Source organism: Schistocerca americana, chromosome X (genome assembly GCF_021461395.2).
Source record: "Schistocerca americana isolate TAMUIC-IGC-003095 chromosome X, iqSchAmer2.1, whole genome shotgun sequence".
NCBI lineage: Eukaryota > Metazoa > Arthropoda > Insecta > Orthoptera > Acrididae > Schistocerca > Schistocerca americana.
In genome coordinates, this window is record NC_060130.1 from 684,623,799 (window position 1) to 684,648,992 (window position 25,194).

At 41.7% G+C, this 25,194-nt stretch overlaps 1 protein-coding gene across 2 annotated transcripts in view; it reads right to left on the bottom strand.

Annotated features, from left to right (window-relative positions):
* The window catches only part of LOC124554803 (plastin-2), a 217,602-nt gene that overhangs the window by 40,223 nt on the left and 152,185 nt on the right, over positions 1–25,194 (bottom strand). For both annotated transcript variants that reach the window (XM_047128456.1, XM_047128455.1), the window contains exons 8-10: positions 21,681–21,819; positions 7,979–8,118; positions 6,486–6,637 (exon numbers count right to left, since the gene is read on the bottom strand). In XM_047128456.1, the coding sequence (XP_046984412.1) occupies positions 6,486–6,637; positions 7,979–8,118; positions 21,681–21,819 (431 nt within the window). The remainder of the gene's footprint in view (positions 1–6,485; positions 6,638–7,978; positions 8,119–21,680; positions 21,820–25,194) is intronic.

Genomic DNA, 25,194 nt, shown 5'->3' on the forward strand with positions numbered 1-25,194 from the left:
CAAATGACCCTGCTAAAATCGGACGAAGGGACACAACAAGAAGCTGTCCGAGGCTGGAGGACCGCAGCCTTGGCCGCGGCATCTGCAGCTTCGTTCCCAGGGATACCGACATGGCCAGGAACCCACATAAAGCTAACCGGCGTACCGACGTCCACCAGCTGCTGAAGAGAGCGTTGGATCCGGTGTACGAAAGGGTGAACCGGGTACGGATCACTGAGGCTCTGGATGGCGCTCAGGGAATCTGAGCAGATGACATAAGCAGAATGTCGGTGGCGGCAGATGTAAAGAACAGCCTGGTAGAGGGCAAAGAGCTCAGCTGTGAAGACCGAACAATGGCCATGGAGCCGGTATTGGAAACTTTGTGCCCCAACAATAAAGGAACACCCGACCCCGTCATTGGTCTTAGAGCCATCTGTATAAATTAAAGTCATGTCGATGAACTTCGAACGAAGTTCCAAAAAACGGGAGTGGTAGACCGAACCGGGGGTGACCTCTTTTGGGAGCGAGCTGAGGTCGAGGTGAACGCGGACCTGAGCCTGGAGCCAAGGTGGCGTGCGGCTCTCGCCCACTCGAAAGGTTGCAGGGAGTGAAAAATGAAGGTGTTGAAGGAGGCGACGAAAGCGAACTCCAGGGGGTAGCAAGGCAGAGACATACAACCCGTATTGAAGGTCAAGAGAGTCGTCAAAAAAGGAACGATAAGACGGATGGTCGGGCATTGACAGTAGCCGACAGGCATACCGACAAAGCAGTATATCGCGCCGGTAGGTGAGTGGCAATTCGCCAGCGTCAGCATGAAGACTCTCTACGGGACTGGTATAAAATGCTCCGATCGCAAGTCGTAAACCCCGATGTTGTATGGAGTTGAGGCGGCGTAAGACGGATGGCCGTGCAGAGGAGTATACGAAGCTCCCATAATCCAGCTTGGAGCGGACGATCGACCGATATAGACGAAGTAGGACGGTTCGATCCGCTCCCCACGACATACCACTGAGAACACGGAGGACATTTAAAGAACGGGTACAACGGGCGGCCAAATATGACACATGTGGAGACCAGCTAAGTTTCCTGTCAAAGGTAAGGCCGAAAAATTTGATTGTCTCCACGATTGGGAGAGCAACGGGACCGAGTCGTAAGGACGGTGGGAGAAACTCTTTGTAGCGCCAGAAGTTAATACAGACCGTCTTCTCGGCAGAAAAACGGAAGCCATTGGCGACACTCCAGGAGTAAAGACGGTCAAGAGAACGCTGAAGACAGCGCTCCAGGACACGTGTACACTGCGCGCTGCAGTAGATGGTAAAATCGTCCACGAAAAGGGAGCCTGATACATCAGCTGGGAGGCAATCCATTATTGGATTGATCGCGATGGCGAAGAGAGCGACGCTCAAAACTGAGCCCTGTGGCACCCCATTCTCCTGGCGAAAGGTGTCGGACAGGACAGATCCCACACGTACCCGAAACTGTCGATCCAGTAAAAAGGAACGAATAAAAAGAGGGAGGCGACCGCGAAGGCCCCATGTATGCATGGTGCGGAGAATGCCCGCCCTCCAACAGGTGTCATAAGCCTTCTCCAAATCAAAGAACACAGCCGCGGTCGGGCGCTTCCGCAAGAAGTTATTCATAATGAAGGTCGACAAGGTAACCAGATGGTCAACAGCAGAGCGGCGCCTACGAAATCCACATTGTACATTGGTAAGTAGGCGTCGAGACTCGAGCAGCCAAACCAATCGAGAGTTAACCATTCGCTCCATCACTTTACAGACACAGCTGGTAAGCGAGATAGGTCGATAACTGGAAGGCAAGTGCTTGTCCTTCCCCGGCTTAGGAATCGGGACAACGATAGACTCGCGCCAGCATGCGGGAACATGTCCCTCAATCCAGATGCGATTGTATGTACGAAGAAGAAAACCTTTACCCGCAGGAGAAAGGTTCTTCAGCATCTGAATATGAATAGAATCAGGCCCTGGAGCGGAGGACCGTGATCGGCCAAGTGCGGTTTCGAGTTCCCGCATGGTGAATGGGGCATTATAACTTTCACAATTCGAGGAGAGGAAGTCAGGTGGCCTAGCCTCCTCTGCCTGTTTGCGGGGGAGGAAGGCAGGGTGGTAATGAGCGGAGCTCGAAACCTCGGCGAAAAAGCGGCCGAAGGCATTGGAGACAGCCTCAGGGGCCACAAGGACTTCATTCGCGACCTTCAAGCCAGAAACTGGGGAGTGGACCTTAGTGCCAGATAGCCGGCGCAGGCTACCCCAGACAACAGAAGAAGGAGTAAAACCGTTGAAGGTACTTGTGAAAGCAGCCCAGCTGGCTTTCTTGCTTTCTTTAATAATACGACGACACTGAGCACGTAGTCGTTTATAATTAATACAATTCGCCACTGTAGGGTGGCGTTTAAAGGTGCGTAAAGCACGTCGACGAGCACGTAAAGCGTCTCTACATGCTGCGGTCCACCAGGGGACCGGTACGCGACGTGGGGAAGAAGTAGAGTGAGGGATGGAATATTCAGCAGCAGCGAGAATGACTTCCGTGAGGTGTGCGACCTGACGATCGCAGCTTGTGAAGGTTTGATCCTGAAAGGTCGCCCTGGAAGAGAAGAGCCCCCAGTCTGCCTTGGAGATGGCCCAACTAGAGGGGCACGGAGAGGGAGTACGCTGCAGGAGATGGATAACACACGGGAAGTGGTCGCTCGAATATGTATCAGAAAGTGCATACCACTCAAACCGGCGTGCAAGTTGGGGAGTACATATAGAGAGGTCTAAATGGGAATAGGTGTGAGATGTGTCCGAAAGAAAAGTAGGGGCGCCAGTATTGAGGCAGACAAGATTGAGCTGGGTGAAAAGGTCTGCTAACAAGGAGCCCCTCGGGCAGGATGCTGGAGAGCCCCAAAGGGGATGGTGGGCATTGAAGTCTCCAGTTAACAAAAATGGTGCAGGTAGCTGAGCAATAAGTTGCGTCATGTCTGCCCTGGTAACGGCAGATGACGATGGAGCGTAAACGGTACAAAAGGAAAACGTAAAAGTGGGGAGAGTAATGCGGATGGCAACTGCCTGCAGGCCGGTGTGCAACGAGATGGGATCGTAGTAAATATCATCCCGGACCAGCAACATAACCCCTCCATGAGCTGGGATACCTACCACAGGGGGTAGGTCAAAACGCACAGAGGTGTAGTGTGCCAAGGCAATTTGATCGCATGGGCGTAGCTTCGTTTCCTGGAGGGCTACGACGAGCGGACGATGCAAGCGGAGCAGCAACTTCAAGTCCTCTCGGTTGGAGCGAATGCTGCGAATATTCCAGTGAATAAGTGCCATCGTAAGAAAAGGAAGATGATAGAAGTGGTCACCTCGAAGGCCGCTTAGGGCCTGGCTTCAAGCGAGCACTGCCGCCGCTATCAGGAGGCGGACAGTCATCGTCCATGGGGTCTATAGGGTCATCGGCCATCTCGGGAGGATGGCCGGGAGGGGGAGCTTCCTCCGCCGGTGAACGGCCAGATGTTCGGCTACCAGCGGTGCGGCCAGGCGAAACGGATGACGGCCTGGGGCGGCAACCGCTGGGTGGCGCAGGAGAAGAAAGGCGCCGCGGCGGAGAAGGAGAACTGTGCTTCCTATGCGCCTTTTTAGAAGGACGTTTTGTGGAAGTACCGGTCGAAGGCTGGGAGGTCGAGGGACGGAGGAAGTCTGCACGGGATGGTTCCTTCTTGAAGGCCCGTGCATCTGACTTCGGGGTCTTCGACTTAGCAGAAACCGAGGAAGTGGCTGGTGTCTGTGGGGTGACGGGAGGAAGAGGAGACGTCGACCGCGCGATCTTAGCACTGGCCGAACGGACGACCGTGGTGCTGAAGGTCAGATCACATGTCTGGGTTGCTACCTCCCGGGTAGTCCGAGGAGAGGCGAGGACAGTGCTGTATTTCCCCGCTGGGAGCAGCGTGGGCTTCCTACTAGCCAATAGCTTGCGAGCAGCCCAGGTGGACACTTTCTCTTTGACTCGAATTTCCTGGATACAGCGTTCTTCCTTATAGACAGGACAGTCGCGGGAGGATGCGGCATGGTCACCCTGACAGTTCACACAACGAGGAGACGGAGGTGGACAGTCACCCTCATGGGCATCCCTGCCACAAGTGACACATTTAGCCGCATTGGAGCAAGACTGTCGAGTGTGATTGAAACGCTGACACTGGTAGCAGCGCGTAGGTGTCGGGACATAGGGGCGAACAGAAATAACCTCGTAGCCCGCCTTGATGCGCGATGGCAGCTTAACACTATCGAAGGTCAAGAAAAGTGTCCGGGTCGGTACAAGGTCATTGTTGACCTTTTTCATGACCCGATGGACAGCCGTCACACCCTGCTCAGCGAGGAAAGATTGAAGCTCCTCGTCAGTCAAGCCGTCGAGGGAGCTACTATAGACTACACCACGAGACGAATTCAAAGTGCGGTGGGCCTCCACCCGGACAGGGAACGTGTACAAGAGTGTGGCCCGAAGCAGTTTTTGCGCCTGAAAGGCACTCTCAGTTTCTAGTAATAAGGTACCGTTACGCAACCTGGTACAAGATTTGACAGATCCGGCTATGGCATCTACGCCCTTCTGAATGACGAAAGGGTTGACAGAGGAAAAATCCTTTCCGTCCTCAGATCGAGAATCTACGAGGAACTGTGGGGCAGGCGGTAGTACTTTAATCACTGTTGGCTGGTCACGTTTCCGTTTTTGGGTCGAAGTCGAAAGCGATGGAGTAGAATCCATTGCGGAGGAATCCCCCATGATTGCCAGCGTCTCCGATGGCGCGCTCCTTCCTTGTGGGGACCCTCTCAGAGGGCACTCCCGCCTTAGGTGAATGTTTACACCTCAGGTCACACCTCCCGAGAAACAGACGGAGGGACCAATCGGCATGGTCAGAAGGTATCAGCTCAGGCAACAACCCCTCCCCGGGCCTGGCCTTTACCAGGGGGTACGCGCGTGCCTTACATGTCTACCCAGGGCGGGGACTTACGCGTTACCCCGTCACCGGCTACGCGTGCGAACGCGTGGGTCGGCCTTCAGACACGCACAGGGAGGAAGGAAGAAGAGGAAAAAGAAGAGAGAGAGGGAGAAAGAGGACAGACTGTCTCAAACGCCGAGGCGGAGACCAGAGAAGGCAAGGAGAAGAAGACAATGAGAAGGAAAGGAGAAAAAGGCAATGAGAAGGCAAGGAGAAAAGGCAATGAGAAGGCAAGGAGAAGTCAAGGGAAAGAGTAAGGAAGACAGTGAAGTGGAGAAGAGCAAGGAAAGGAACCAACAAAAGGAAGGAAGAAACGAGAAGTGAAAAACCAAAGAGACCACGATTATAGGTCGTGAAACCGTCCGTCTCCGGACGCAGGCGCTAACTACCCCCGTGAGGGGGATGGACTCCTTTTAGTCGCCTCTTACGACAGGCAGGAATACCTCGGACCTATTCTAATCCCCGGACCCGCAGGGGGTTAGAACAATAAGCCTGAACACAGTGTACAATGCTTTTGATTGCATAATGCTTTCTTTGTACAATTGTGAAATTATAAACCAATAAAATGTGTCATTATTCCCATTTTAATATCTCAAGTTGTGAAGTTACTCCTATAATTGAAGGTTTCATCCATACTTTGGTAATAAAATTCTACTTGTCACTCCATATATGAAATGTATTCACAGTTAAGAATAAGGACAACCATTAGCTGTGAAATGGATGACAACAATGAACATTTGTTCCAGACTGGGGCTCAAACCCGGATTTCCTGCTTATCACAAACTCTCACCTTAACCAGTAAGCTACCGAAGCATGCTTCACACCAGACCGAAACTTCCACATGACATCAACCACTTGTCTACAACCTGCACTCTTACATAATCCTTTATGTATATTCCCGTACAAAGAAGACATTTTAATTGAAAATCATTTGCCTGGAATCTGTGGATAAATATGATATTGCAATGCCTGTGTTGTCCAGAAGTACAGTGCAATGTTAATGCATGCATCTACTGACACCAGGCAATAAACTTTCAATTAAAATATCTCCCTTTTACAGGAATATACATAATGGATGTAATAGTGCAGGTTTCACATGGAAGTTTAGGTCTGGCCATGAAGCATACTCAGAGCCTGAGGGTGAGGCGATCGCTCAATCTAGGGTTTGAGGCCCTGTCCAGCACAAATTTTAATTGCCATCATTCCATTTTACAGCTGATGGTTGCCCATATTCACAACTGTGAATACATCTCATGTATTTCATAATGGCTGTAGTTGGCACAGTGCTTGTTCCTTTGGACTTTCGTACATGTCCAAAGGAGCATTGCACTGTACTTCTGAACACAGGCACTGCAATATCGTATTGTTACTCCATTGTTGGTGTGCTACAAGTTACTCAGTTCCCATAAAAAAGTTGACAATAAATGTCTGTAAAGCTTAAGTTCAGTACATAACAAAGAAGTATGTGCACAAGCATATCTGTTTAATGGAAACAATGCAATGTCTTATATCTGATTACCTGAAAATTCTTCAGTGTACTTTTCTTCCTAGCTTGTGAAAGTTTATTGTTGACCCACGTAACAATTTCTTTTTCTACTATTGGACTTCCTGTATTAGCCAGCTGGGTCAATATAGACAGCGTATATGCTCTCATGAGCTGCCATATAAGAGCTATATGAAACAAAACAAGTTAAATGAGGGTGATATGAATACCTCTGAAATGCTCTCAGCTTTGCATCTCTAAAAATAGTATATTAATTAAATTTTAAAAAAAAGGTTGAAACATTTACAGAATACAGGTTACTAGCTGTAGCTTTTCAAAAGGGTATCTTGCAGCTTAAATGACTTGGCATCTAATTTTAGTAAGCCACACAACTATCATTACACATTTAATTAATTACATAAATGTGCACACAGGAAAAATCCTACAGTAATGTCAAATGATAAAGAGGGAAGTGACTGCTGGAAAGGTGTGAACAACAGGTAGAAAGAATTTTAAATAACTATTAAATTGATAAACTAGGGAATAAAATCTTGATTAGGTCAGTATGAAGTTACAAAATGACAAAAACAAAAGCACAAAACTGCATAATTGCTATACACTTAATAAAAACCTGTTTTAAATGACAAAGGGAGCAGGCAAACAGTGAGAGAGATGGGAGAGCAAGGAGGTGGTGGAGAGAGTGAAAGGTTGAATATGAGGACAAGGAAGAGACAGTGAGTGGGGAGGAGGAAGTGAGGTATTTACTAGGGGGTTTGAGATAGTTACTAGTGATGACAGTGCCACCTCATGTGCCCACCTGGGAACAGCCAGGGCATAGCTTGCCTGACTACAGGGCACAAGGTAAACATATGTGGGCAGAGTTGGCAAAGCATCTTGCACATTTTCAGAATGTGCACAATAGAGCCATCTCCCACGTAGCCTACACTACCTGCAGCTGCCTGTAAGCATGATACGGGAGTACCCATGCCCAATGGGAGGACAGAAAGTGATGATCTTTATATGAACCTATCCCAGAATTTGTTCCCACAATTTGCCCAAAGTGAGTGGGGGAACAATGAAGTCTTAATTAGGACTGACAAAGAAGAATTAAAATATACAGAGATCTACATACTATTCAAGGTTGGAAATCACTGGTGCTAGAATAGCCAAATGTAATTAAGCCATTCTGCCTTCTATAATCAACTTGGGAAAAGGAAACAGTAATAATCTGTGCTGACAATTATTATAAGGGAAATGTGCAGTTGGTAAAAATTACAAAAACTCACAAGTCAAAGCTCTAAAGAGTTGTTACCTCCTTCACCAGTAGGTCCCTGGTGCTCTGATTTGTCATTCCTTATAACCCTGTGTAGGATTGTAAATTATCTCACTCAGTATCTCAAAAAAGAAGGGATACAATATAAATTACACGAGACACCTAGAGAAGTGCGACAAGAGACTAACAGTATATCCATTGTTTAACCTTACATACAAGATTTTAGAAAATTCGTTCTTTCAATATCATAACTTACCAAGTGTGAGAGTAGCATTTCCATCATTTATATCCTGGCCTGCAATGCCAACCAAAGAAAATTTAAGCTGTTTACCAAGCTCAACGGCATAATTGCAGTTTTCTAATTTCTCCATAAATTTTCGTAGCTTTGAGAATTTCCTGGAAAATAAGAGGAGAATTGTTCATACAATATTAGTGGTACAGTCATCATCTTGTGGTGTTACAGTTTAAGGTGAAATTCCTCATTTGAGAGAGAGAGAGAGAGAGAGAGAGAGAGAGAGAGAGAGAGAGAGAGAGAGAGAGAGAGAGAGGGGGGGGGGGGATTCTCTCCAACACCACCCCACACAAAAATGGGTGCACAGTACAGGTGGTGTGGTGTGTATTATGAAAATATGAATTTAAAAAATATTACAATATTTTTCACAGAAAGTTAGTGCACATCCGTTTTAGAATTATGCTTGCTCATCACAGTATTTAACACTTTAAAGCATGAGCAATAACATATGCCCCCACCCCACCTCCACTCTGCTCTGCTCAGTCTATGAAACTACCACTGTTGTCAATTATTTTCAAACGTACTTAAATTTCTGTTAACATAATTCAATCGGCAACCAGATCACAGTGAGATGGATTTCCTTGACTTTAAACTGACAAAGTTTACCTGTTCAATGCACGGATGAAAGTCTTACGGGTGTTTGTGTGCATGAGGGTATTTGGGTGACCGAGTGCATTACCTTAGTTCTGCAATTTTTCATGAAAGGTGAAAATGAAAGATCAGTTTGTTCTCCAGTTACCAGGCATCAAAGCCATCACAGAACAATAGATCTCACTGGAATGTGGTGTTAATATTTTTTCCACCACTATGTATGTTTCACCTTGTATATGATAGTTTGAAGCAGCAAATTCCCTACAATCAATAGTAATTAACTTTCAATTGCTTTTTGATCAGGAGATAGTAGATGTTGGTCATTACCAAAAAAGGTAGATGTTATTAACAAAGTAATCTGGGTTTAAAATCTCTTACATGAGCAATGTTTATAATGACACTGCTAAGAAGGGGGGGGGGGGGGGGGAATAATTTTACACAAAAGGAAAAACTTACTATTATTTTAATTCTGTAGATTTTTCTTTATGAGAATTTGCTACTTACATTGGTAATTCATTGTTAACTCAACTGACTGTTGAACTTTTCGTACATAGTTTGACTGATATAGCATTTGCAGAGAATATTGGATGTAGCACCCTCTGACACATCTTAAGTCACAATGCACCAGCAGTTGGTACCTCTATGGCGACTACTGACTTCCATACGAGAAATCTTAAGACAAAGAAGTAGTTGCACAAGATAAAATACAATCTGAATTTAAATGTATTTCTGATACACATACCTTCACATTTTTATTCCACTAGCCCCCCATGAAGTATTTTAGAAGCTACGTAGTGTACCAGAATAATATAACGATCTCAATGTACTTATGGTGCAAGGAAGTGTGTGGTAGTGAGTTTCAAATCATTGAAGCTTTACCGTTTTAATTAATATCTGCCATGTGTTTCCTATGCCAGATAGATTAAAAGAGAAAACTGGGTGCCTAGTATGAGGGAACACACTGTTTAAAGCAGTTTGCCTCAAGCTGGGTATGTGCAGTACTGCACAACATGGAATTTCATTGATGAGGACTGATACCTTGATTACCGGTTCTTCTCATGCCTTCTGCATAGCTTCCTGAAGTTACTATTTTCTTGTGTGCAGTGATGTAGAACTGCAATATGAATAGAAATCCCCCTTACATCATGCTAGAGATACTGTGGGAGCCATAGTGAGTACAAAATCAGTTCTTGCTATTGTACAAGGAGGGTAGCACTCTGCACTGGAGTCAGTCGAATCCTGTTCTCTGAAGTATAGTTGCTAAGGGCCATAGCCAATTTCATCACGAACAGTATGAGTGACAGAGTTCTATAAAAACAATAAGCACCAAGAAAACCTCAGTTGTGTAAATATGGACACAATGTGATAGCCCGTATGCTTTATGTAGAACACTGACCCAGTGTGTGCTGTGTAAAACAGTGCCTCAGACGACAGGTTCTAGATGCTGAAGAGCATCAGTGAAAGACCAGGATTTTTGAAAACTGCATGCAGGGGAAATTACACAAAAAACTTTTGAATTCCATGCACCAATTAAAGCACCTGTTAAGATTGTTTTCAACAATTACCATTTGTAGATAAACTGGTTTGTAAATAAACTGGTTTGTAGATAAACTGGTTTGTAGTTATTAGTTAATGTGTATTCTTCTAGTTTCAAGATGAGTACTGTAATTCTCTGCTACTGAAAGTCTGGTTAATACATTTCCTCGTCATTTTTAATTAAGGATCTCCATCATATTACTGTTCTTGTTGGGGTGGTGTGGCATTAGAGCATGTATTTTGATACGTCTTTGGGATGTGTCATCAACAAAGCATAAGTACTATTTAGTTCACAGTCATTAAAAGGAAGTTTCAAGTTCATAGTGGTTGAGAGGGAAAGGCTGAAGTGTTGCTTCTGCCAAGTGTGTGTGATATTTAAAATTAAAATGGTAATTACTAGAGGCAGACGTTGTGGCAAAGAGTTCTGCCAGAAGTTCAGCAATACTCATGGGATCTGTCTTAAAGTCTCCATTAGCAGATATTCCAGGGATTCCTATGTGTAGACAATGACAGCAAATGCATCTGAGCTTTGTCTATACTTCGGAGTATGGTGTGTGGAGTATCATAGGTCAGTTCTTTAGTTCTTCATTTCAGTAAGTACAATATAATTCAAATGTCATAATCGAAAAAACTCCACACATATTCCACTGTCATTGCTGAAGGCTAGGGCTGCACATTATGAGATCCTGCTGGGTTGGTGTGCTATCCACCTGGGCACACCTATATTCAACGAGCAGTCCAGATCAAACAGAACTGCCAGATTGTTTTTTGGTTTTTCATTTTTAAACAATCAGTCCAGTTTTTGTTCACTCTAACTGAAGGTTTCCCTCATGAGTGCCACTTTGCATAGTTACCATTGCCCAGAGCCCTGCGCTCCAGGAAGAATGGATACTGACTCCACAGGATGCAAGGTGAGTGACTGGCAGCAGCAGTAATGCAATCTCTGCATGGTCGGTGGGCTATAGTAGTTTTGCATAATAGTTAAAACAAAATGAGGTCCAAATCATCGTGTTGTTGGGCTTGGCTATGTTGGTACTCTTTTTCATCACCTATTTTAACAGACAAAAACTGCTGCAAGCCTATTCCCAACACAATCCACAAAAAATACAGAAGATAGTAGGACAGTTAGACTAGAGGCAAAGAAGGGGTAGTAGTACAGCATAGATTCAACATCCTATGTTCACTTCTTGTGTACTCTCAAAACAATTTTCAGAGCCATATAGCGTGTACCAGAATCACTTCCCCTGTTCTTGTAAATGGTATGCAGGAGGAAAGATTATCAATACCTCATTGTGTAGATCTCAGTTTCTCTAATTTTACCATACTGCTCATTTTACAAAATGTGGATGGGATGAGTTAATACATTTCTTATATTGTTTAGGAATGTGGGCACTCTGGAATTTTTTTTTTCCTTTTAGGATCTCTCACTGTGGTTCTTTGAGCAATTCTGTGACACACTTATACTCTCTAAAAAAACTTTGCTGAATTTTCTGTTTCTTCTGTTGGAACAACTTCTTAAGTTCATAAGACTGATGCAAAAAATTCTTATGGGAGTAGACGAATTTGGCTTTAAAAATTACACAATTCACGAGTGCATCAAGATTCTTGCAATAAATCTTATTCTTTTAAGAGCCTTCCCTACAAATGACTGTTGATCATGTAACCAAACATTCACAGGCCTTACTTAACATTTACATTTTAAGTCAGCTACTAGTATCTGCACCATGTGCCAGTCATCATCATGTGTGCATTTCAAATCCAGTTTTTTAAAGCTATATGCATCCCCACTCCTCTGTTCCCCTTACACATTGTCCTCTGCAAACTGCCTCAAAGGTGAAGATATTGTCTGCCAAAACATACATTTATTATGAACAGTATGGCTCTCATTACATTACTATGACATGCAGGGTTCCTACTTCCACTTCAGACAATGTCTTCCCATTAGTACTGGAGACTTACTGTGTTGTGTTTACTAGCAGCCTTCAATCCAACCACAAACATGTCTGAATATCCCATGACAATTCTTTGGTCTACCATGTGACAACATTTAACTGCATCCACTTCTGGAAGTCAAGAACAACAATCTGGACCCAACAAACAATTGCCTTCCAAATACGTGAAGGAGCAGAACACATTTGATTCTGCTAGGGATTATAGTTGAAAACCCATTTTTATTCCCACATAGTAGCAGTTCAGTTCCCAAATAGGATTTCATATTTGATCACAATTTTTATTTCATAATACTATAAGAAATAGACTTCACTGAAAAATGTCTATGCAGCTGTCCTGGGGCACATCTTATAGATGGAAACAAGTTGAGCCTCTTTCAACACTCATTTCTCCAGCAAAATCTTTAGAAGATAATCTATTGAATCCGACCAGAAAATATGAAGAACTAACAGTGTTGAACATACTACTGGTGAGGACGAAATGCAGGTAACTATAGCTAAAACTGGCTAATATGCTATACACTCTGACGGAATCCTGTCTCTGATACTTTACATCCATGGATAGATTACCAGATATTTTATCTGCATGTACTGCGAGAATATTTTTAGTACAGTGAAAAATGTTCACCATGAAACTGAGGAGATCAAAACACTTTTTCGTGTTAAAAGAATTGTGTGTTCATTGGGGCATAAGGACAAAAACGATGATTATGTTGAATTTAGGTGGGGGCACTCAAATATCATGGTCATCAGCACCCTGATGAGAAGTCAGCATGCCAATCTCATGGGTGGGGAAGAAGGCTATCCCCACATGCGGAGCAGTTTATAATGCATTAAAGGCTGCCTCCCTTTCCTACCAATTAACAGATGTGGCCTGACAGTTCACAAACTTTCACCACTCTTCTAACACTGGAATCGGTATTGGCGAGGATGGTGGGTGGATCTCAATCAAGCCTGAGGGCTGGCCTGATATCAGTATGTAAGACACATTCTGGCAAAATATGCTGAACTGAAAGTGGCACACCACAAACCTTACACAGTGGGGGATCCTTCCGCCAGGAGAAGGAAGCCATGTGCTAAAGCGCTATGTCCATTGTGCAGCCTGGTAAGAAAGAACCTTCTTCCAGCGGTGAGCTTGACATGGAGTCCACCATGCCCGTGTGGTTGATTTGTTTCCTGACACCTTCAACCATTCAATCTCCCACTGACACGTGATGTGTCAGTCAGAAAATGAGATGACGGCATGCAACAGGATGGGACACTGATGGACAAGACCATCCCGACATGTTTCCTCGGCTGCTTTGTAGGCCATGTCTTATCCTCGTACCCTAAAGTGGCCAGATACCCATCAAAAGATCACCACCTAACCATGGTGTTTGAGCCACTGTAAGGAGTCATGGATGAGCTGAATCCGCTGGACTACTGGATACATTTGGTGACGAGCTTTTAGGGCACTAAGTGGGTCGCCACAAACAAGAAACCTTGTACGGTGATGCCTGTGAATCCTTTCCAGTGCCATCATAATGCCATTAATTCCACAAATTGTTCCAGAATGAGTGTTTTGAAAACCCTATCAGGAAAAACAGCAGAACAACCAAGGACATTCTCTTGCTGGGATCCATCTGTATAAACAACAATAAAACACTCTCTCTCGTGTGTGTGTGTGTGTGTGTGTGTGTGTGTGTGTGTGTGTGTGTGTGTGTGTGGAGAGAGGCAGAGGCAGAGGCAGAGGCAGGGGTTCTGCGATGGAGCCATATATCTGAGGAGGGACTAGTGATCTTGCTGTATTTTTGGAATACGGTAACTGCGCCAAGGATTAAAGGTGGATGTACTCTCATATGATAGCTGGTGGAGTCCACCTGTCAGGAGATCTCTGTGCTGCATGGCCAGCAGTGGAATCTTCGTCGGCATGTATGATTAAAAGGTCAGGATCAATTTTTAAATGGTGGACTGTAGTTCTTTCTCAAGCTGTGAAGTCAGTTCCATGTTGAGGCCTTAGGGGAATTTTGGTGAGGCAAGGTTCAAGGTTAGGAAATCTGGCAAGTTTATATTAAGTAATTTGGGAACAGTGGGGCTGAATCACAGATGGATGAGTAAATTGAGTCAGGCGGAGTTTAACATTTCAGTTGGGCCTCAGTGCCCATAGACGACAGTTCCTGTGCTTGAGAAGAAAAACTTAGACAATGGATGAATATATCTAGTATTCTTTTTCACTGAGTCTGTATGCAACTCAATGCCTCACCTATATGGCAAGTAGCAACCTGCCCTTTCCATACTGCTGTTACAGCACTTAAAAAACATTGTCATTGGCACCACATATCAAGCTGGCAACATCCATGGTAATGTGCATCCAAAAATAATGTAGTATTCTCACTGAGAAACGTAAGGTCCTATACACATACTCATTGGTTCAAATCTACCTCACAAAAAACTAATGCATTTCAATTACTATATTAACACAAATACGGTAAACTGCTTTTGTATGTTCTGAAACCCATATTGCTACAGGAAAGAGAAATTTACATTTCAATCATCGCTTTTCTGGGCGAGTATACAGGGTGTCCCATTTATCTTTACCAACATGAAGAACTGTTTGTCCAGATCCAAATTACAAAATGTTTCAAGCAAATGTTCTTTAGCCATCAGGGGGACATCAATCAGCACAACTGCTTTCATTGAAGCTTTGTCTTTTACAAAGATATGAACAGCAGTATGACTTTGTAAATTGCACCCTGTATTTTTTGTTCGGCAATTCATTTCTTCTCCTAAAGACATACTCATAAATGTATCACAGCGTACCATTCACTGAAACACAACATTATTAATTACGTAACACAACATTGACATTGACGCTCCCAGTGCCCACTGCAAGTACTCGGGGTAATGGACCACATCCACATGCTGACGGTGACAGAGGACAAATGTAAACATAAGTAGAATCTACACCCGTCATTCTGCCAATCATTGTCAGTCGAAGAGTTGTGTGACTAGAATGCACACCAACAAAGACAAGGTAGAAATGCTACTCATCTGTGAGAAATGTAAGTTAGCAGAACAGTAATTGCAATACTGTTTTCTCATGTATGGGTACATTTAGTACAGTAGTTTAGTCCTTTTAAATACTGTTGTGTAGCGTAGGCATACAGTAAAGGCTCTCCTTCCTACAAACTGCATCAACATTATGTTTCTTTTCTTGTTGTTGTTGTTGAAGGTAGGTGAAATGCTATGCAGGCAGCGGAACTGTACAGAGAGCAATACCCTGAGAAGAACCCACCTTCCCAATGGACATTTTCTCCTCTTGTTGCAATGCTTCAGGAAACAGGAAGTTTCAACCCACGTCAACGCAATCGTTGTAGCACTCGCACAGACAAAGCTACCACAGTTACTGCTCTCACTTCCGTTGCTATGAATCCACATGTGGGTACAAAACAGCTTTAACACTATACTGGCATTCCTAAAACAGGGTGTATACGTGGACGACGAAAAAAAATTCCCGGATTTCCCAGTTAAAAATACACTTTCTCCCAGATGAAAATACAGTTTTTCCTTGTTAAGTAACAGTATACTTTTCCTCAGACCTGTAAAAGTTATCAATCCTTTCAGTGGTTGTGGTCTTACACCGGCGTAGAATTTCCCGGCACTTTAGAAAACTAAACTCAGGGGAAAAAACACGTTTTGGAAAGGTGTCTGATGTGCAGCAACATGTACACTGCGTATTTCATATTATGAAAGTATAAATTCGAATTCCACCAAACACCGCATGTTACTTTCCGTAGAATTGAAATCGAGATTCCAATGCGCTTTTGTAAGCCGGTTGTAGCTCATGTCAAGCCATCTCGCCAGCCGATGACAGCGGATATTCAGAGCATAGGACACGTGATATAGACAGCCAATAGCAACATCACTGTTAAGTAGCGCGAACACACAAATCGGGAAAGGTAATGGTTTAAATTAATATACATAGTGTTACTAAAAGAAAAGAAAAGAAAAGCTTTCACGTACCCTATAATATTGGCCTCTAAGATTAATAAGCTGCAAGAGAAGCTAGGCTTTCACACGTAATGTTGATCTTTTTTGCGCATGTTTCACTTCAAGACACATCGCAGAAATGTGCCAGTAAATTTTTTAACAAGGACATAAATGTCTGACCTCCTGGGCTCGAAAATATTCTAAATGGTCGTTCTCAAATATTTGAATTTTGAATGAGAGTCAAACGCTCTGTTTTAAGAAATTCATCGGACATTGGCGCACAGAGTTCATCTTGTGTAAAAGGAAATTTACTTTACCTGAAAGTAACGCTTTTCAAACAACCATTCGGAATATTTTCCTGCGACGTTATATTTGTTTCAGCAGTTACGCCAGATGACAAGCGTCGCCGTGCTTGCGCAGCTACGATGACACAGGAAGCCCGTACGTTCATACGTGTAAAACATTAAAAGATGTTACATTATGTCATAAAAGAAACAAGACTTTAGAGGATACTCCAAGAGCACAGGAATTTTGTAAACCCTACTAAAATGCATAATTCGGCTTAAAGTGCACATTCGTATGTCCAGATTCAGATGTACCAGTGCAGTATTATCTCATAATTGGTTCTTTATTACGGCATAATGCCATACTTGCTAGACGATGAAAACGGGCACTTGAAATGTAGCGAACAGTTGAAACTAGGCAATAGTGTGGAATTAAACACTTTGTTTCAAATAAATTGAGTGCCTCAGCAGAAAAGATTAATTAAAGTCAAATTTCTTTAACAAACCAACAAAGATAACTTCATTGTTCTGCAAGGCGATTAACGCTTGACTGTCATAAATGAAGAAACAAAATAAAATCTGAAACTAATAACTTATTTTAGCCTTCCGTAATTATGAGTATGTATTTTAATTCACTTGATAGCTCCCGACCACAGAAATCTGTTTTGTTTCCATTTGACGTGATAGCAATAAACGAAGAGGAAACAGCAAAATTACTTAACGTAAACACGGGTCACGTGGAGGCTACCACCTCCCTACTACAACTTAGACTGCTCTGTGCACCAGGTCCGGATCTACGATATTTCCGAACCGGGCCAATATTAGATAGTGGTGCTCCCCATCCCTCAAGCGTTTGAGGTAGGACGCCAAAAATTAAAAAAAAATTGACTTTTCAAAAATATCTTCATATTGTAGGGCACGTCTTTCTGAAGTGTGATACATAAAACATATGTGATCGAGGCAACGTAAAACACGTTATTTGGTCTTAAGCGTGTCGAAGTGCAGTGCCACGCCTCTTCATACAGCATTCTTCTACGCCACGTCATTGTATTTCACTCTGTGGAATTCAAACGTGTAATATTTTGTAATGGATGTCATCAAACCTGTATTGAGGACAGTGGAAATTAAAATGCCCTATGGGGGCTTCCTGATCCCAGTCGACCGGTTTGACATCTTACCTTTTTTTTAATTTTTTTTAAAAAAAACCTCACAATTAATACTGGGTGGGATTATTTGTGACCGGCAGAACAAGAACTCTTCAGAAAATTTGCAGTCTTAACTGCCTATTAGCTAATAACTTGCTGTTCTGTGTGACATAAAATTATATATAGGATACATAAAACGAGTAAAGACAAGAGACAAGCAAGACAGTAACATTTGTTCAATCCTTAAGTCCTAGCTTTTTTTCCTTTCTAATCTTGCCGTAGCTTTATATGGCGTACTTTCCTTTCTGGGAAAGAATCTATTACGCCATCAAAGTTCGTCAACGTTTTGCTACATGAAAAAACGAAATGTCTTATCTAATATCAGAAAAGCTGTTAATACAAATAGTACCCAAGACTGGTGTGGTTTCTCGATCTGATTACGTGTATATTGTCACTGTCTGCTAGATAAAACGAAATAGGCCTGCCTAATATTGCAGCAGTTGTTACACACACCAATTAAACGAGACTGTTTTGGCACAAATGGTCATTTTTATAACACGACAGAATATAATTCAGGAAGCACCAATATCAAAAGCCCATTAGGCCTACTACAAGCAAAAAGTTTTATGTTAGGAAATAATTTCACATTTCATTCATACTCTCTAGCTTCAGAAGCATGAGATCGAAAAGTAGTAGTAAGTAATTTTTATATAAATTTGGAATCGTCATATACTTCCGTAATTTGTGACAGTCTCCGTTTGTTCTCCTTCCTCGTTCTAACAAACGATCTTATCATCACTAATTCTGTAACTATTTCTGCCAGTGTCAAAATTTTTCTCTGGTTAACTTCACTAACCCTGCCACACTCACTGGTTTAGTTATCCCGCATTTGTTCTCCGGTTACGCGTTGTTAAGAGCTCGTACAACGCGTATTCCACGCTACTCCCAGAATAGAACTTCAGCGACTGCTAGCCGGGGACTGTAGTGTACCGGTCTGGCCAAAAATTTTCTGTCAAAATTTCATTTTCTTGGATACACTGAGAAGACAACACGTAATCTTAGTTGCCTGTTATTCCTGTTAGTCATTTATTTCCACTCTGGTAGCCTGAATCGACGGAATTTGCTAGTAATTATAACGCCGCTGATGATTTGCAAACCCTGTCAACCAGGAACAGTTTACAGCGATTGTCATTCACCCTTTTGGCTTTATTCACTTAGCTCGTATAGACCCGTCCCTTTTTCTCTGCAGGAAAGTATTTTTCTAGATGTGATGGGGATTCCCCTGGCAGAAACATCACGTACACTCTGCACACATTCAAAAATCAATTTACAATTCATTCAAAAATCAACCTAGAATTTGATCAAAAAAGTTCAAAAACCAACAGGGATGCGTTCAAAATCATATAAGTAATCGATAGACCTACGTGCGCTGGATGCTAGGCGCTTTGTGAAACAAGGTCTTTTTCCTCAAGAATATGAATTTGGTCCCAAGGGAGCCGACACGGCTACACAAGTATACAAGTTTGAGGGTGTGCACAGAACTAAAGGAACATCATGAAACAGAAGGTGAGCACTTCCCCAACAAGATTTTAACTTGATACTTGGGTTTACTATTATGAGCCAGAATCAAAAAGACAAGGCATGGAGTGGAAGCACACCAACTCACCTGTCAACAAAAATTCAAAACCCAAGCATCAGCAGGAAAAGTCATGTTGGTGTTTTAGGATGCTGAAGGTCCAGCTCCAGCAAGAAAAGGCACGTTCTCATATTGCTGAACCAACCCAGTGAAACCATCGACAAAAAACGGGCTGGAAAATACTGCCTCATCCGCCTTACAGTCCTGATTTAGCACCTAGTGATTTCTATTTGTTTGCCGCACTGATGGAGGCAGTACATGGGAAGAGGTTCCAGGACAACGAGGACATGAAAAAGTTTGTGGGAAATTTGTTCAAACATCAAGATAGAGTTTTTTGCAGCCACAATAAAAAAGCTTGTAGCCCACTGGAACAAGTGCATAAATGTTCGAAAGGATTATGTTGAGAAGGAGAAAAGTATTCTTTTGTATAAATAAATGCTTGTTTCTTCAGACAATTTGTCTCTTTAATTATTGAATGCCCTCATCGATATGTCACTTATGCACTGGACAAGATTTCTTGGTGCTGCACCCAACTACCTATAAACACTTTATATGATGTTTAGTATTCCTGGTGTAATGGGATCAGAAACTGCAATGCTAATTTAAACATCATTGTAATCTTCTGAGCTCTGATTGATGTTGAAAATGTCTTCATCTGTCAATCTATGCTGTACACACAGTCACAAACTGCAACAAATTCCTCTACTGATACTATAGAACACTCAAACAATGTAAGAACTATACCAAACATTTTACTAAATGTCAGCTCAGTTGCACTATATGAAAATGCTTAGAGTACCAAAGAATTCTGCATAGCAAAAACAATTTTCAGTCATCTTTGGAATCATCGAAATCCACACACAATGGAACACATGTAATAATGTAACAAACAAATGGAAAATCTTTTTCTTAAATTGTAAAGTTTCAGGTTTTGAGTAATGCCTTTATCACTGGATTGTAGAACAATTATTGAATCTCAAGGTAAAAATACATGCTTTGTAGATTTTAATTTAATACTGGTTTGTGTGCATGTGCATGGGCATGTGTGTGTAGAGAGAGAGAGAGAGAGAGAGAGAGAGAGAGAGAGAGAGAGATGAATGTGACACTTTACTTTTATCGTAAAAATCATTCATCTAAATCAAAAACCACAGTGAAAATAGTGGCCAATTTTCTTATATTTTAAAAGCATCACTGCTTTAATTTTTTTCCAGTGACAAGTAAGAGTACTGCACAGATCAATCCTAATTGCACCCTACCAACACCATAGTCCTTTCCTTACAAATTTTCCTCCTCAACATGATTGTTCGATGGTGAAGTTTTATCATGTGAATAATGGTAAAATAGGCCCACTGTTCTTGTGTTGAAGACATCTTCGGCATCATATTGTTTATGTAGTTGAAGACAACATATACTGCAACAGGCCTGCGGTCACTGTTGATCCAACTTTCTCAGCTTCACTGCAAACGTCTTAACACTGAACTGTTCCTTTTATTTTTCTCTTTTCTTGTTCTCAAATGTTCTCTCTCTGGCTCTAACATACTACATTTAAACATCTATCATATCTTGTTAGTTACAGTGAGTATTAGCAAAAAAAAAAAAAAAAAAAAAAAAAAAGTATTTTTCGTTTTGATGTTCCTTTGCTAGAGTTAATGTCATTGCTTTTATGATACAAAAATCACCACCACCTCCTGCTTCCAACAAAATGGTAGCTGATTCCCATACAAGAGAAAGAACAGAGGAGCAACAGTCTTTGTAATTTCTGTTCATGTAGAAGATGACACTTTCTAATATTTGTTAATGAAATTGTTAGCATAACATCATGTATGTTTCAATTTTCTATAACTAAAATCAAACCTGTAATGTCATGATCTGTTAATTACATAGAAATTTAATTTCTTTTACAGGAGGTGAACACTGGCAAAACCAAGTGTCACAGGTAATTTACATCCATTAGAGACATTTAACCATCTAAAATTTCTATATCGTCTGTGACAGAGTGGTGTTTTCTAGAGGATGCGTGATTTGGAAGAGGGAAAAAAAAAAAAAAAATTTAACTAACCCTCAGCTACAGCCATCCAGAATTTGTCTTCTACTTTTACAGCACACCACACAATTTAGAACTTGTGTAAAATCTGATGTTTTAGCAAACTACAACAGACCAGTATTCCAATACAAAAGGATATTTATAAAACTATTCCATTTTCAAAAGTAAACATTTCCTGTTACAAAACTTTAAGGAAACCATGGAAAACCTAATTCTGGATGGCAAGACAACAATTTGAACTCCTGAATATGAGTGTCTCACTCAGTAAAATCTAATAAAATATTGTGTGTGTTCGTTTCTGAGACTCCGATTCATGATAATAACTCCTCTAATTATAAAAATGGTATGAATTACTAGCCAAACAGACATACCAATCAGTTATGAACAACTCTAATATGGCAAATGTGTTAAGCTGTGGACTACTACTAATAGCAAGAGTTCAGGAAAGGTAAAAACTGTAGCAATTATAAAAAAATCTCTCAGTACAGTGACAAGAAATACATTTAACATACCTGTGTACCTTGTTCCAATTGACAATTCCTGGCTTAATAATATCATAGAGCTGGAAGATGACAAGACCGTCAGCCAAGTCAGAGTAGAGCCAATTGACATATGGTTGCACACCCATTGAGTTCATCCAGTTCCTGTAAGCTGGTGAAAACACATTATTCTATGAACATTTGTATTCAAGAGCATGGCGTGAAAGAAGATAATTTAAGTGTTATTTATATTAATGTAAAAATTTCACTGAATACCACACAATTTAATTTAACTGCTATTTGACTAAATATACATGGTACAAGAGCCATCCTAGAAGTACCAGACTTAACAAAGAAAACACAAAAATTTGGACGGCCACGTGGCACTACTGAGACATAAGGCCATCGTGTTCAGCTTTTGGCTCTGGCGCATCATAGGGCATCTGCAATAGCAATCTGAGCATTAATTGGCACAATAGAAGCCCAGTTGAGGGCCTGAAACCAACCTGTCTGCGTGCTAGACACAATAGACCTACACTTTGAGTTATGGTCTGGGGTGCGATTTCATATGACTGGAGGAGCACTCTCGTGGTTATGCAAATTTGTACACCAATCTAATGATTTGACATGTTGTGCTGCCATTCATTGACAGCATTCCAGTGTGTGTTTTCCAACAAGATAATGCTCATCCACATAATGCTGTAGCAATCCAACATGCTCTACAGACTGTCAACATGTTCCCTTGGCCTGCTCGATCACCAGTTTGGTCTCCAAACGAGCATGTAAGGGACTTCAGATGACACCTCCAGCATCATACACAAACAACATTAACCGTCCGTGTATTGACAAGTGCATCAGGCATGGAATTCCATCCACACACTGACATCCGGCACCTCTACAACACAATGCATGCAAGTTTGCATGCTCGTATTCAAACATTGTGGTGGTTACACCAGTTATTAATGTTTCAGCGTTTCCCATTTGCAATAGCTTATCTCATGCAGACATTAATCTGCAATCTTGCAATGTTACCCACTTAAATACATTACCAAGACACCTGTATTCCCAAAATTTCATTACTCTACATTAATTATTCTTTGATGTTAGATTTTTTTTCTCTGTCAGTGTATACCGGAAGTCAACAATAATGCATGGGGTAGGGGGTGGCATGTACAACTGTATTATGTATTATCAATGGCAGTTGGCAGTTTCAGATCCACTTGAAAATGGCCAAATGTAAAGGCTAGAACTAGTTATGGCCTTAATAAATTTCTTATTAGTAATGGGAGTTGTTTTTCATGAAAGTTAGAACACTCAAAACTAAGAAAATTTTATTAATACATTCATGCTCAAACTTAATAGAATCCAAGATATGGGAGATTTAGCAATTTCAATTGGTTGCCAGTATACATAAAGAAAAAACCGACTGCAATAATGGTGTGCAAGTAAGAAGGCAGATGCATGACGCAGTTGGTGCAGAGAGGTGGAGCGTATCTCGTGACAGTACCAGTGTGTTCTCTCTTTGTTCCATGACACACTCCGGCCATCAACTAGCCTGGTAACTGGTTGGCTGGCAACACTGGAGAGTGTAATGGATCTGGGAGATGTGTTATTTTCTACCGGATTTGTCGATACCAAATTGTAAATGTTTTCTTATATTTTTTGTCACAATTTTTTTATTGTAATTTACCTTATTATATCCTAATTTACTTATATTTTTGAGAGTGACAGCATATTGATTACTATTAGTAAATGTGACGAAGGATATCAAAGAGACTGATTACAAGTTTAAGCTTGTGTGTTGTGTAAAACGTCTGACGCTGGAGTCGTCTTTGGCTGTAGTCAGTCGGCAGTGAACTCTTTGTGTGTGTAGACGGTAGAACAGTGTGCAGGTCGCCATCATAATAATTTGGAAGTGAACAGAAAAAATTAATTATGTTACTACTTTTTTATATAAACTTTAAGAAGAAACCACATTCGAAGAAATGGTATTTGAAGCACCAAAAATGAGGCAAACGCATTGAACCGGGTCATTTCTGCAGCCGACGAAACTGCATTGTGGAATCATACTTCCACTAGACAACTGAAGCCAAGACAAATATCGCCTTGTAAACATGTTACCGAAAAGGTACGGTCACGAAATATGCCAAATTTAAGTAAATAAAAAAATAGTGAGCATATTTCAAGAGGAAGCACTATATTGGGCTACTGTTTCTGCTTCTGGCTGTCCCAAATAAATTCACACACTCTGAAAACTGTATCAGTTGCTACTTAATGTAACACTTGTCATGTTTCTGTAATTAACATTACAGTGGATAAGTACCTTCACCATACCTAAACTAACATGTAACTTTACACTAACTGTTCCTCATTCTTGTACACCAAAGCACACACTACAGACATCCCAAATGACATTCTGGCAACTATAACTAGGACAATGGCCACACTGTATGAGGTCTACATTCAGATAACAGTCAGTTGCCTGCGTATGCAGTTTCATGTCACTTGTTTTACAATACTTTTTACTGTTTTGGAAGAGAATGGAAGCTGTCACAAAATTTATAAATTTATTTTGCATGAAAAATATTTTTTTGTGAACAATGATGTAAGTGATTAGCATATGTGCCCATCAACTTTGACAACATGTTTGATCATTTGTATAGACTGCCTTTATATTTTATGCATTTCTTCTCACAAAGTAAATTATTCTTTTTTTAAGAAATACAAAAGGTGACCAAAAATGTTACACAATTATTACTGTGATATCTATCTCTCTATCTATCTATCTACCTGACTAGAAGCTATTTTTCAGAAATTATGTAGAATGCAATTGCAAATGAATAGAAGAGTAAAAAATATTTATACAAGTCCCACTAACAATGCATTTCAGATACAAAAAGTATTAGCCCACATGTACCAAAGTAGTCAAAACTGTCACACACTTCTCTAAATGCTGCAAGAATTGTAGCATGTAGCTGAAGCTATAAAGATCTGTAGCCTTGCAAGTAAGTACTAGTCAGATTCAATGTGTCACACCGTGCTACTGTATGTATGGTACATGTCTAAACAACTACAAAGAATCATGTCTTGACACATACAAACAAAGTCTGTTTTCACCATATACCAAGTGGAAAATGGCTATCATTTAGTGTGCTTGGTTAGGGGGGTTCTATGAACAAAGTATATGAGTGCCTGTGTGTGTGTGTGTGTGTGTGTGTGTGTGTGTGTGTGTGTGTGTGTGTGTGTGTGTGTGTGTGTGTGAGAGAGAGAGAGAGAGAGAGAGAGAGAGAGAGAGACAGAGAGAGAGAGACTCAGGGTACAAGTTCTGGGATAGACCTAGGTATTTGAAGATGAACTGGTGATCTTGTTGTGTTTATGGAATAGGGTAAAAGCAGCAAGGATTATAGGTGGTTGTGCTTGTGTCTGACAGCTGGTGGAGTCCTTCCGTCAGGAAAACCCTGTGGTTCAGAGCCACAGTGCTGGACATATTTGTTCATGTTATCATCTTCATCTTCCCTACAAAATCAATGTATTTTGTAAGAATACC